This window comes from Gopherus evgoodei, chromosome 10 (assembly GCF_007399415.2).
Source record: "Gopherus evgoodei ecotype Sinaloan lineage chromosome 10, rGopEvg1_v1.p, whole genome shotgun sequence".
In the NCBI taxonomy this organism is placed as follows: Eukaryota; Metazoa; Chordata; order Testudines; family Testudinidae; genus Gopherus; species Gopherus evgoodei.
Genome location: NC_044331.1, coordinates 66777944 through 66791114, shown reverse-complemented (window position 1 = coordinate 66791114; position 13171 = coordinate 66777944). Strand labels below are relative to the sequence as shown.

The 13171-nt window shown below is 43.0% G+C and overlaps 1 protein-coding gene across 2 annotated transcripts in view; it reads left to right on the top strand.

Moving 5' to 3' along the window:
* Nucleotides 1–13171, top strand: part of LOC115658214 (multidrug resistance-associated protein 6-like) — a 57519-nt gene that overhangs the window by 21931 nt on the left and 22417 nt on the right. For both annotated transcript variants that reach the window (XR_004002207.1, XM_030576718.1), the window contains exons 8-16: nt 31–243; nt 4115–4292; nt 4819–4980; nt 7726–7818; nt 8366–8569; nt 9163–9309; nt 10459–10546; nt 11256–11325; nt 12646–12772. Coding sequence is in view for 1 of the 2 variants with exons in the window: in XM_030576718.1 (XP_030432578.1) it covers nt 31–243; nt 4115–4292; nt 4819–4980; nt 7726–7818; nt 8366–8569; nt 9163–9309; nt 10459–10546; nt 11256–11325; nt 12646–12772 (1282 nt within the window). In the remaining variant the exon portion in view is untranslated. The remainder of the gene's footprint in view (nt 1–30; nt 244–4114; nt 4293–4818; nt 4981–7725; nt 7819–8365; nt 8570–9162; nt 9310–10458; nt 10547–11255; nt 11326–12645; nt 12773–13171) is intronic.

Genomic DNA, 13171 nt, shown 5'->3' with positions numbered 1-13171 from the left:
AGCCAATTTTCTTTGTGTTTATTTCTTTAGAAACACAGAATCCATCAAATACAAGATGGATCAACAAAGTGGAGCTGGTTTGGTCGAGACAGAAGAGACCCAGGTTCTGCTGCAGCCAGAACAGAGGCAGAGTCAGCCACTGCTGAAAGCGTTTTGGAACATGTTTGGAACCTATTTCCTTCTTGGTACCCTCTGCTTAGTCATCTGTGATGTCTTCTTGTTTTCTATTCCAAAGATACTGAGGTACATGCACATTCAGGAATGACTGTCTAGAAAGAAATGCTGTACATACTGTTACATTGGCTACTTTTTCCTTACGTTAATTTTTTGTGCTGATGAAAGGTGTCAGATTTGGCATTCTTGGATTGCCAAATCCTCTGTTTATTTGCTGAGCAAATGTGGTACTGGCCACACAACACAAGATTCCTTGCTCTTCTTAACCATGGTGTTCCAATCTCTGTCATACAGAGAGGGACTTAAACCTCCAAGTCCTGAAAATGGTTGGTCTCTGTTACCAAAGGTGGCAGTTAGGCCAGTATAATGGTCTCAGTATAGTACATACACATCACAAAAGTCATTTCTCACAGGCTGCCAAACAGCCAGCAGATGGCCGTGACTTTTCATCAACACTGTTGGGAACAAGACGTAAACTGTTGCAGCATTGCCAAATCCAAGTCTTTAAATATCATGAGTCAGTCTCCTAAATTTCAGGAAATTGTCATCCAAATTTTGTTTAATATCTTTGGGGTTCTTTTGGGATTTGAGCTTTTAGTGTGCAGTGTACCTGGATCATGTTTTCAAGCTTCTCTCTGTGACCAGAGGACTAGAAACTTACTACTTGTTTTTAAAATGAAAGCTGAGGCTCTTAATTGCATGACTCCAGGAGCTGGGGCTTTAAGGAACAGATCAGGTATCATGAGACTCCATATAAAACCGTGAGAGCAGACAACGCACTTGTAACTGTAGAATTGAAAGACTGTATCCGATGATAAATTATAAACAGTAGAATAATGCCTCCCTACAGTTCTTTAAAAATACTTCTTCAGGTAAGTCTTTTTCTGTTGTATGAACAGTATTGGTTCAGCACCAAAATGCATTATAGTATCACTTCAGACAAGTCAAACCCAATTCACAGGTGGAATAAGAGCCTGAAACACTATTGACTGCAGCAGAGTGGCATTTATACCAATTATATTCATTCTTTTTGGGTTGCATGAGTTGATTGGAAATATCAGAGAAATCAATGGCCACATTCATTGCTGGTATAAATTATATGGATATATAAATATCAGAGAAATCAATGTGGCCATTGATTTTGCTGATATTTCCAATCAACTCATGCAACCCAAAAAGAAATGCAGTTAGGGTTGTCAAGTGATTAAAAAAATGTATTGTGATTAATCGTGCGATTAATTGCACTGTTGAATAATAGAATACCATTTATTTAAATATTCTTGGATGTTTTCTACATTTTCAAATATATTGATTTCAATTACAACACAATGCAAAATGTACAGTGCTCACTTTATATTTTTTTCTTACTGAAAATATTTGTACTGTAAAAAACCAAAAGAAATAGTATTTTTCAATTCCTCCATTACAAGTACTGTAGGGCAATCTCTATCATGAAAGTTGAACTTACACATGTAGAATTATGTACAAAAAAACCTGCATTCAAAAATAAAACAATGTAAAACTTTAGTGCCTATAAGTCCACTCAGTTCTACTTCTTGTTCAGCCAGTCACTCAGACGAACAACATTTTTACATTTGCCGCAGATAACATTTACATTTGCTGCAGATAATGCTGCCTGCTTCTTGTTTACGTCACCTGAACGTGAGAAGAGGTGTTCGCATGGCACTACTGTAGCCGGCGTCGCAAGATATTTACGTGCAGATCCGGTAAAAATTCATTTATCCTTTCATGCTTCAACTGCCGTTCCAGAGTACTTGCGTCCATGCCTATGACAGGTTCTGCCCGATAGAGATTCAAAGCAATGCAGACCAATGCATGTTCATTTTCATCATCTGAGTCAGATGCCACCAGCAGAAGGTTGATTTTCTTTTTTGGTGGTTTGGGTTCTGTAGTTTCCACATCGGACTGTTGCTCTTTTAGGACTTCTGAAAGCATGCTGCGCACTTTGTCCCTCTCAGATTTTGGAAGACACTTCAGATTCTTAAACCTTGAATTGAGTGCTGTATCTTTCCTTAAAAAACTCACATTAGTACCTTCTTTGCTTTTTGTCAAATCTGCAGTGAAAGTGTTCTTAAAATGAACAACATATGCTGGGTCATCATCTGAGACTGCTATAACATGTATCAGAGGGGTAGCCATGTTAGTCTGGATCTGTAAACGTAACAAAGAGTCCTGTGGCACCTTATAGACTGACAGACGTATTGGAGCATGAGCTTTCATGGGTGAATATATATGACGAAGCGGGTATTCACTCACGAAAGCTCATGCTCCAATACTTCTGTTAGTCCTGTGGCACCTTATAGACTCTTTGTTGCTATAACATGAAATATATGGCAGAATACAGGTAAAACTGAACAGGGGACATACAGTTCTCCCCCAAGGAGTTCAGTCACAAAATTAATGCATTGTATTTTTAACAAGCATCATCAGCATGGAATGTCCTCTGGAATGGTGGCTGAAGCAAGGGTCATACAAATGTTTAGCATATCCAGCACATAAATACCTTGCAATGCCAGCTACAAAAGTGCCATGCGAATACCTGTTCTCACTTTCAGGTGACATTGTAAATAGGAAGCTGGCAGCATTATCTCCTGTAAATGTAAACAAACTTGTTTGTCTTAGCGGTTGGCTGAACAAGAAGTAGGACTGGGTGGACTTGTAGGCTCTAAAGAGTTACACTGTTTTGGTTTTGAGTATAGTTATATAACAAAAAAAAATCTACATTTGTAAGTTTCACTTTCATGATAATGAGATTGCACTTCAGTACTTGTATGAGGTGAATTAAAAATGCAGTTTCTTTTGTTTATCATTTTTACAGTGCAAATATTTGTAATAAAAAATGATATAAAGTGAGCACTATACACTTTGTGTTCTGTTTTGTAACTGAAGTCAATATATTTGAAAATGTAGAAAAACATCCAAAAGTATTTAATACATTTCAATTAGGATTCTATTGTTTAACAGTGTGATTAAAACTGTGATTAACGGCAATTAATTTTTTTAATCGCAATTAACTTTTGTGAGTTAATCGCATGAGTTAACGGCGATTAATCAACAGCCCTAAACGCAGTAGATCATTTTACACTGCAGTTGCACCATACCATTCTGGGAAAGTGTTAAGTTAGGACATCTCTGCTCCAGCATGAGGAGGAGCAGTTGAATGTTCAGCGCTGCAGTAAAGTAAAACAAAAACTAGGTTGGGTGCTGCCATTTTACATACTCTGGATGCTAAGCTGTTTACCCAGCCTTCTATTGTTTTATTCACAAATCAGCCAGTGAGGGTTACAGAGCATGTAGCCTTGCTAAAGACAAGACAAAAAATCCCCACTATTTAGGTGTGGTGTTTAGATGCTGCTTGTATTAATTAGAACTGGGAGCACTGACTGTCTGAAAGGATGGGAAGCAGGAAGGAGGAGTTGAGGAGGCTGAGGCCACATCCAGACTAGGGTATTAAAATCGATTTTAGATACGCAACTTCAGCTACATGAATAACGTAGCTGAAGTCGAATTTCTAAAATCGAGGTACTCACCCGTCTAGACGGCGCGGCATCGATGTCCGCGGCTCTCTGTGTCGATTCCGGAACTCCGTTCGGGTTGATGGAGTTCCGGAATCGATGTAAGCGCGCTCGGGGATCGATACATCGCGTCCAGACTAGACGCGATATATCGATCCCCGAGCAATCGATTTTAACCCGCCGATGCCGCGGGTTAGTCTGCACGTGGGCTGAGTGAGAGTTACACAGGGTGCAGCAGCAGATTAGTAAAGAGGTTTCCACTGTAAAAATAAAGTCTTGTTGAAGTTTGTTAGTACCTTGCCTGGTTGATACAACATTAGGCCTTTCTAAAAATACTGCCTGCTGTAAGGGCCATGTATTTTGTCATCTCAGTTTGTATCCGTCCGCTCAATGTTCTTTTGCAGCCTTTTCCTGGAGTTCATCACCGACCCAGAAGCTCCAAATTGGAAAGGTTATTTCTATGCAACGTTACTGTTCCTATTAGCTTGTCTCCAGACTCTGTTTGAACAACGTTATATGTACGTGTGTCTTGTACTGGGAATGAGGCTGAAGACTGCAGTCACAGGCCTAGTGTATAGGAAGGTAAGCCAGCTTTTCCCTTTGGGAGTTGTTTTTCTTCTCAACCACTAATGTTTTTGATGCGATGGTATTTAATAACTGCTACCCCAAATATGAATAATAGTTAAGAGCCATTTTTAGCAAATAATTCCGTGGTTACACTGCAAATGAAGGGCAGCTGCATAAATTTCCATGAGATCTGGGGAAAGCATTGACCCGTTTGCTATTGTGAGGTTCATGGAGTAGCTCTTACATCTAATAAGAAGGACTGAAGAGCAGGGGGTGAAAGCTGTGCTTTGCCGAGCAAGCTAGACATTATTTCGTTTCTTGTTGGGCAGTGAATAGACTCATCTGCAGGGTGAAGTCACATGACTCTGAATGATGTTTTCATTCTTGATATTACAATGACTAGGACTTCACCTCTTTATGAGCCTGTTCCTTCTTCCCTTTGACCTCAGCATGAATGTTGGTTATTTATTTTCTGAACAGAAGCTGATTTTTGACTGTTTGTGCTCTTGCTTCTTCAATCCCCACGCCATCCCACCCCCAGATCTTGGTCATGTCAAATGCAGCAAGGAGAGGAGCAACTGTAGGAGAAATTGTCAATCTGGTATGTGTCGATGTGCAAAGGTTAATGGATCTCATTATATATTTTAATGGGACCTGGCTTGCTCCCATTCGGATCATCATCTGCTTTGTCTTCCTGTGGCAGGTAAGAGATGGTCACATCTATCTGTTCCTGTTCATGAGATCAAGGGTAAAGAGAAGTTGTCAAGAGTCAGGTGTGAAGTTTGCTGCCCAGAACAACCTGATATTTCCATCTGTCTCTTTTCCCATCCATCCTTGAGCTCAGTGGTATAAAGCAAACACAAACTCATTAGAAGGAAAAATGAGTTTCCACACACATTTAAATGTGTCTTTTCATTGTTGTTTGTTATTCTTCACTGGATGCCTTGCTTTGATTCATCCTTCCACCCACACAACACACAGTTCTTGGCTTAATTTTTTGGATTCCAGTGTTCAGTCTGATCTCCTAGATAAAGACAGTGAATGCGACTGTTCTTACAACCAACTCATGGAAAAAAGGGGTCTTTTAGCATTGGCTCTCCTTCTGGTGGTGCCATTTAGAAGAAAAATACGTTGTCCTTTCACAATCAATACTATAACTGTTTTCAGCTCTCTGACTTTCAGGGTTCTGGTGTTCAGTTATTTGGCACAGCCTTAAAACTTAACAATGAGTATGACCTGCAATGTGAACTTTCCTACACTATATCCTAAAGGCTGATTCCCATGAAGTCAGTGAGACAATGAGGCAATTTGATGAGAGAGATCATTGTGATACTGTTATGAGAAATGTTTGTTGTAGGCTTACTGGATAAACTAGATGTACTATGTGCCAATGTTAGGATATAAATGATCCTGCATTAGTGCAAGACTGAGATGAGCTAGATAATGCTAGTGACCTTTCCATCCTTACATTTAATGAGGAGTGTATTATATTTCTGCAGCATAAAACCCCCAGTTTTGAATCATGAGCATTTCTGTTTCAGCCTGTTTGGTTCTTTGCCAGTGAAATCGTGTACCCTGTGGGGTGGGATGATCATGTTTGTAAAATCAGGCAGCTTTGAAGACTGGGGTCCTGAGAGGCTTGCATTACTCCGCTTTTCTGACTAGGATGGCCCATGCTCTTGTTAGCACCTGGAAGAGCATTACAGCACCAGAAAGTGAATTAGCAGCTGCTGTATGTCATGTTGAGCATCACCACCTTTCTGGAAATGGTGTTGCTAGTTGTCGGGGGGAACAGGGAGAGTATTTGGGGGTTACTTGCAGGTAACAGATATAGAGATGTTGGTCCATCTCTTCATTTGGGAGTAATTAGTGCTCACATGAACATCAGAGACTCGTATAATCAGCGAGAGCCACGAGTAATGCAAACTGGCATAGTGCCAATTCTACTACCATACCTCTGCCCCAGGCATGCATCACTGTGATTATTCCAGTGCTGGCCTCTACAAATCACCTCAGTGTGCTGGAAAGGGAGCAGAGACTACGCTAAGAGAGCCAAACATTTATAATTTACCATTCACGTCAAATTTGCACCCATATATTCAATGGTCCAAAGCTAGTGCAATAAAACATTGCTGCTGCACTTTGCTAGCTGATTTAAATCCAGCCAGACCCTGCAGCATTGGTCTGTGTGACTTTCCTAACCCAGTCACTAGATGTCTCCATTAATGCATCCAAAGGCTGCTAGAGGAAATAGCAATGAAGTGTTGGTTCTCAAGCATGTTTCTGCTCTCTCACAGATTACTTTGTTTTGTTCCTTCAGGGAAATAAACATAACTCATTACAATAAAAAACATTACCACCTATAAGACAGTCTATGAAAATAAAATCACTGGGCCAAGTCTCCACCCACATCATTGGCTTCAATAGGCTTACCCCGGGGTATGTGAGAAGAGGATTTGCCTCTGTGAATTCAGTACTCAGGTGTTTTGCATCAGCACAGCTGAGTAAGGCCCATGATCACTCCAGAATTCTCATGGAAGGCTGAGGCGGCAGAAGGATGAATTGGTCACAGCGTCTTCATCAAAATACTCCTGAAGGCAGAGGAGGAGGAGGAAAGTTCTAGGTTTGCCCAAAGGGGTGTGTAGTGAAGCATGACTCACCGGCACGGTGCCTCCTGCTGGTTGTCCTGGGAATTAGCTCTTTTCCAGCATACAGAACACCCTCTGCAGGCCGGTGTCTGACCTGCCGCTGGCCCCGTGTCCCTCCTGGACCACGGTTCCCTTTACCTCGGGGTTCTGCCCCAGCAGTACCCCCTGTGCTCTGGAACTCCCCTCCCTGGGAAACCCCCAACCCTCTAAACCCACCTTGCCTCAGTGGCTACTGCCAGTCATCATCTAGCTCCCGCTCACTGGGGTAGACTGCAGTCTGCAATGGCCACTGACCATTGGCAAGGGGTTAGGACCTGCTGCCTTTGCCTATTCCCAGGCTGTATACCTGCAGCCCCAGTACCCCTGTAGACCTTCAACAAGGTCTTGCAGCCTGGGGTTTTACCAGGCTGAGGCTCTCCAGCTCCCTTGTCCTATTCCCCAGCACTGCTCCAGTTTAGGTACCTTCCCCTCTGGCAGCTAGACCTTCTTCCTCCAGGGCTGGAGAGGGAGAGAGGGAGAGAGACTCCTAAACTCCTGGCTCACAGCCTTTTTATAGGGCCAGCTGTGTCCTGGTTGGGGCATAGCCCCAGTTGTGACTGCTTCCCCAATCAGCCTAGCTTGGCTGCTTTTAACCCTGCTTATCAGAGTAGGGCAGCCACCCCACTACAGGGTGTTAGACACAAGCCTCAAGTGGGAAAACAGGCAAAGAACAAGGTGACCAGGAAAACTAGCATCTCTACAAATATTTCACCAATGTTTCTTGTGTTTCTACGGCAATCTCACCTCCTCTCTCCTGGCAGCTCCTGGGACCATCTGCCTTGACTGCAATTGGTGTATTTTTAATTCTTTTGCCTCTGAATTTCGTGATCACCAAGAAGAGAAGTCACTTTCAGGTACTTTTTTGCCTCCTAAAAATACAAAATGTTATCATTCGCATGTGAATTTCTGGGATTCAAGGCCTTGCATCACAGATTAAATCCTATCATTCTCACCCAAGTAAGGTCCCCATGGAGCCCAAGGATAAGGAACAAAACAGAGGTGATTACATGTAGGTATATTGTAATTGCACTGAGATGTGACTAAGTGATAGCTCAGTGTTTGTTGTCCATGCTGATCGTTGATGTTTGAAAGGATCCCAGACATTCAAAGCCTCTGAAGATTGCTTATAGATTTAATGTGAGCTCTCTAATAGGATTATATTTTGCAGGTTCATAGACCAAAATTTTAATGTTTTTCTGCTACTACTAAACAATTAAATTGCGAGAAGCTACAAAAGTAAATATCCAACCTTACAGAGCTACAAGCAAAGGGCCCACATGCTACTTAATTGCCCGGAGATCCATTCCAAATTTACAGCCAGGTTCAAGGTGGTGTTCACAAAGACGGAATAGTGACATTTTCAGCATTCCTAATGACAGCCTCAATGGGCCTTTATTTTAGGAGGACCAGATGAACCATAAAGATAACCGAGCCAAACTCACGAATGCCATCCTCAGTGACATTAAGATCATCAAACTCTATGGCTGGGAGAAAGCCTTTATGGAGAAAGTACTCGGTATCCGAAAGCAAGAGCTTCAAGCTTTAAAAAGCTCTCAGATCCTCTTCTCGCTGTCTCTCTCTTCCTTCCACTCATCTACATTCCTGGTGAGCAGTTCACTCTCTTTTACAGCACACAGCCTGTTATTCCCTTAGCACCATAGCTGTGCATGGCACTTTATAGACAAATCCAATAGACAGATGCCTGCCCAGAGAAATTTATAATCTATTCATCTGATTCTGCAGTGGGTCCCCCTGCAGGCAGATCCCTACTCCCACACAGGGCCCACAAGGGCACGAGGCTCTGTGCAAGTCCAGGGGTCCACCCACACCTAGCTCGCTGCAGGATCAGGGACTCAGTATTTTTTTTATAATGCACTGTTGCCTTTGCTGCTGTCCCAGCCCAGCAAAATACATTATCTAGGATAGCCTTCTCTCTGGAGGGGAATGTTCATGTCACTATCTCACTGTATTTGCAGTGCTGCAATGATCTCAAAAGCACAATAAGTGGCACAATCAGATTGGCTTCACTGTCACCAGATTATAAAAACTTTGCTTCTAGAACTCACAGGACACTGTAAATGGGTGTGGCGGATGCCACTTGGGTTTTACAAAATGAGTCCTGGGAGAATGATGCACTATTTGATCACTGTTTTGCTGGTCTGTGAATGCTAGTTTACTTTCCCTTTGCTCCCTTGCAGATTGCATTTGCCATGTTTGCGGTCTACACCCTGGTGGACGAGCAGCACATCCTAGATGCTCAGAAAGCCTTTGTTTCTTTGACCCTGATCAACATTCTCAACACTGCTCACTCTTTCCTGCCATATTCCATAAATGCCGCTATACAGGTTAGTTGCAGGCTATGTTCTCATTTGCTTGGTCATTACTTTCCTTTGCACATTGCTGGTCCGAGGTGAAGGTAGGGATTTCTTAAGGAGCGGCACACTCCTAGCTTAGGTCATGTGGGGAAGGCCATGGGAATCAGGGAGTGGAGCATGAGGGCATGCAGTCATCCAGATGCGTGGAGCCTTCTGGGTACTGCTGTACAGTCAGTGTTCCGTAAGGATTAGCAAGAGCAGTTTTTTCACTCTGTTTTGGCTGTCATCATGAAATGTAATGTTAATGATTTGGGTTTATATTCATTCACATGGAACAACAAGGATGTATTGAGATCAGGGGCAGTCTTAGGGATAGGTTAAGTAGGCTGCCACTTATCCCATATAGCAAGATGGAACCGTATCTTCCAGGATGCCACATCTAAGAGTCTGACAAAATAGCATTGTGATGGTCAGACACAGCAATGGGCCGATTCCAGTCCACTCTTCTGCAGCCAGGAAGAGGGTGAGCTCCAAATTCCTGCTTCAGAAATGTTTTCTTATTTCTGGCCCATTCCTGTGCAGAAGGCACCACTAAATCTTGGACGTGCTCCAGGCTCCATTATACAAAGCGGGGTGATTAAAGCAGACTGAGACAGAAGGGGAAGGGTTCTCAGCACTAGCCCATGAGAAGAGGGGGAGTTGTGAGTAAGCACAGCTAACCCAAGCCAGGGAGACGAGGAGGAATATCTGCTGCTTCTAGCAGAAGTGGGGAAGCTGGGTTCTCTCCTGCCCTCCAAGATGACTGTCATTGCACCTCATTGAAAGAACATTAGAGCCAGTGAAAAAGGATTCTGGGACATATTTGGGAAATGATGGCCAACCGCAGAACTCTGAACAGAAAGAGGTGCACCCTTCCAGAGGAAGAAAGGACATGGAACAACTGGGTATTGCAGAGCTGGATGGGAACAAAGGTAAGTGGTATGGAGAAAGGACACCACTGCCCATTGCTGCCTAAAGCACCAAGAACACTCAACTGTCAGTTTAATTTTCCACAAATAAACTGCCAACACCCAGACAATACCATTGCCATGGAAATGACTTGAGCTGGGCATTCACTTGAATTGTAACCCGTTTACTATTTTAAATCCATTGGCTGGTTTGTGTGTTTTTAAATTTCAGGCCAAGGTTTCCTTAAGCCGTTTAGCTGCCTTTCTTAGTCTTGAAGAGCTGGATCCGAACAACATGAGCACAGTTACCTCGGACCACTGTAAGCATTGCCCTAGGGTGATTGCCCTCAGTGAGGAGTGCATAGCACTCCGCTTCCACTAGTATTAGTTACACACAGCACAGGGAGAGTGTGCTAGCTAACTTGTGGCTGTATCGCCATTATAGCCACTAGTTTCATTCGGTTCTCTCTCCTGTATATTTATGATTTGACAGATACAATTTTTATCCTCTACGTGTATTTTTCTTCCCCAAAAAAGAAATAATCTGCTGCTGTCAATTAAGCTTTTAAGAGGAGGGCCAAGAGAAGATTTGATAGCGTTAATGCTCTTAATTGTAATAATTAACTTCCTAGAATGCAGGCCTTAAGGATCACTGAATAACTCAAGGAAGTGATGAGAGGCCTGCAGGCCACATCCTCGGCTAGTGTGAATCAGGATAGCTAGCCAGCTGAGGACCAGACCCACAAAAGCTCGTCCCTAAGTCACTAGGACAAATCTAGCCACTGGCGGATATTGACCAAAAGTCACATTATCTGTTGGTTTGGTGATCCCGCTCTAGTTGCTAGTGTATACACATTCTACTTGTGCACTCAGTTTGGTGATAATTAACTGCATGAAACTTTTTTAAGCTATTGAGAACATAGATGATTTATTACATTGCAGTAAATAATTATGCAAATAGAAACAGGTACATTTATGTACCTATCTCTAAATACCCATATATGCCTTTCATGTCTCTCTATATGTTAGCACAGAATGGTATCACCGTAAGGAATGGAACATTCAGCTGGTGCAGAGGAAGCTCTCCTTGCATTAAAAGGTACAGGCTTTTGTTTCAAATAAATATTTCCAGCGATTCAGTGATCACCACCAGTGCTGATCAGCAGCCCTGCAAAGTGAATCCAGCGAGGTCAGTACAGGATAGTTAGAGGGATTTCTGAGCTAAATTTCCTACATTTTGTTTTTTTCTAAACATAGTTCACCTTAAATTGCAAAATCAAACCATGCAAGACATTTACTGTACCTGTGTCCATTCCAAATGTGGACACACTAGTAGGATGTCCCAACTCTATAGCTGGATTCTCAGCTAGGCACATGGGTATGTCAAACTGGCAGTTATCAGCCCAAACACGAGTTTCGAGTGTCCTAATAAGACAACATGCTAAACAATCTGTTCCACTTGGCATTTAGCTGCGGAACTCGGAATACATTTCCCAGACCTGAAGAAGAGCTTCATGTGGCTCAAAAGTTTCTCTCTCTCACCAACAGAAGTTGGTCCAATAAAAGATATTTCCTCACCTACTTTGTCTCTTTAATAAGATAGCTTCCTTTGAAAACTGGAACAGTCGTATGTCTTTCCTTTACAGTGCAAGCCATTTTATGCCATTCCATACGTGAGGTCCATTCCTGTGACCTTGCAATGCACAGCAGTTCCAGAAATGGATAATATTATGAAACGCAATAAAAAAAATTTAAGCGTATGCAGTGGAAGAGGGGGGTAAAGCTGACAGTACCTGAGATGGGCTCAAGTCACAAATTTGGATCTGAATCCTGATTTTGAGCATGCCAAAGTGCAAGGCCATTAAAATCCAGTACTTTGGCTGAACTGAAAAAGCTGGGGCACAGCTGGGGAACCACTGAAAGACTTGTCAGAAACAGACAGGAGTGGAGGAGCTTCATCGCTGCCCTGAACACCAGAGGCGTAATGGGAACATGATGATGACGACAACTTTGGTTTAGACCAAATACAAATAGATGGGCCTGTTTCAACATTTACATCTAGATTTCAGATAGCCTCAAACAGGTTAGATCTGGGGTTTTGTTTATAAGAGCCCGTCCCTAGATGATAAAAAGCAACAATGAGCAGAATGGGACAGTGGCATCCTGACCAGAGACAGCTTTGACGGGATGAGTTTTGAGCTGTCAGAAAAAAGGGATGGAAAGTTAGTGTGGCAGAAGGAGATAGTTCGTTTGTCCCATATAATGGGGCCTGACAACTGGCAGAAGGAAAGGGAAGCAACTTTTTTCTCCTCTCTTCAAGAGACAATAGCAAAAATGTTGCTAGTTTCCCTTGCAAATGCTGCATCTAAAAGGTACTGACAGCAGTAACCTGGGGAGATGTGGGACTCTCTTTTTGCAGGATAAATCTAACCGTGCCCCAAGGCTGCCTACTTGTTGTGGTTGGCCAGGTGGGAGCTGGAAAGTCCTCCCTGCTGTCCGCGTTACTTGGGGAGCTGCAGAAGTTGGATGGCTACGCAGCTATTAAGGTAAAGCTCTCCCTGAGTGTTTGCTTTTGATCAGCACGTACGAGCAGTTACCATGCTGACAAAGTTGCACATGGAGTCGCTGATATTTGGTGAAAACCCATTTTTTGCCAAACGTTGACGGAGGAGGGGCAGCTGAGCAAGGAGCCCTGGGCTGGCTGCAGGGTTGCCTCCCATCTTGCTCCAGTCACTTGGGTAATGACCGGGGACTAGGGGAGGCTGGGTTGTATTCTCTGCTCTGGCACTGACCGTCTGTGACAGCTTGGACGAGTCATTTCGCCTTTCTGTGTCTCAGTGTTCCCATCTGTAAAATGGGGCTAATGATGCTTCCCTTACTTTGTGAAGTGCTTTGAGATCTATGGGGAAATAGCACTCTATAAGAGCCACTTACTGCTAGTCCTT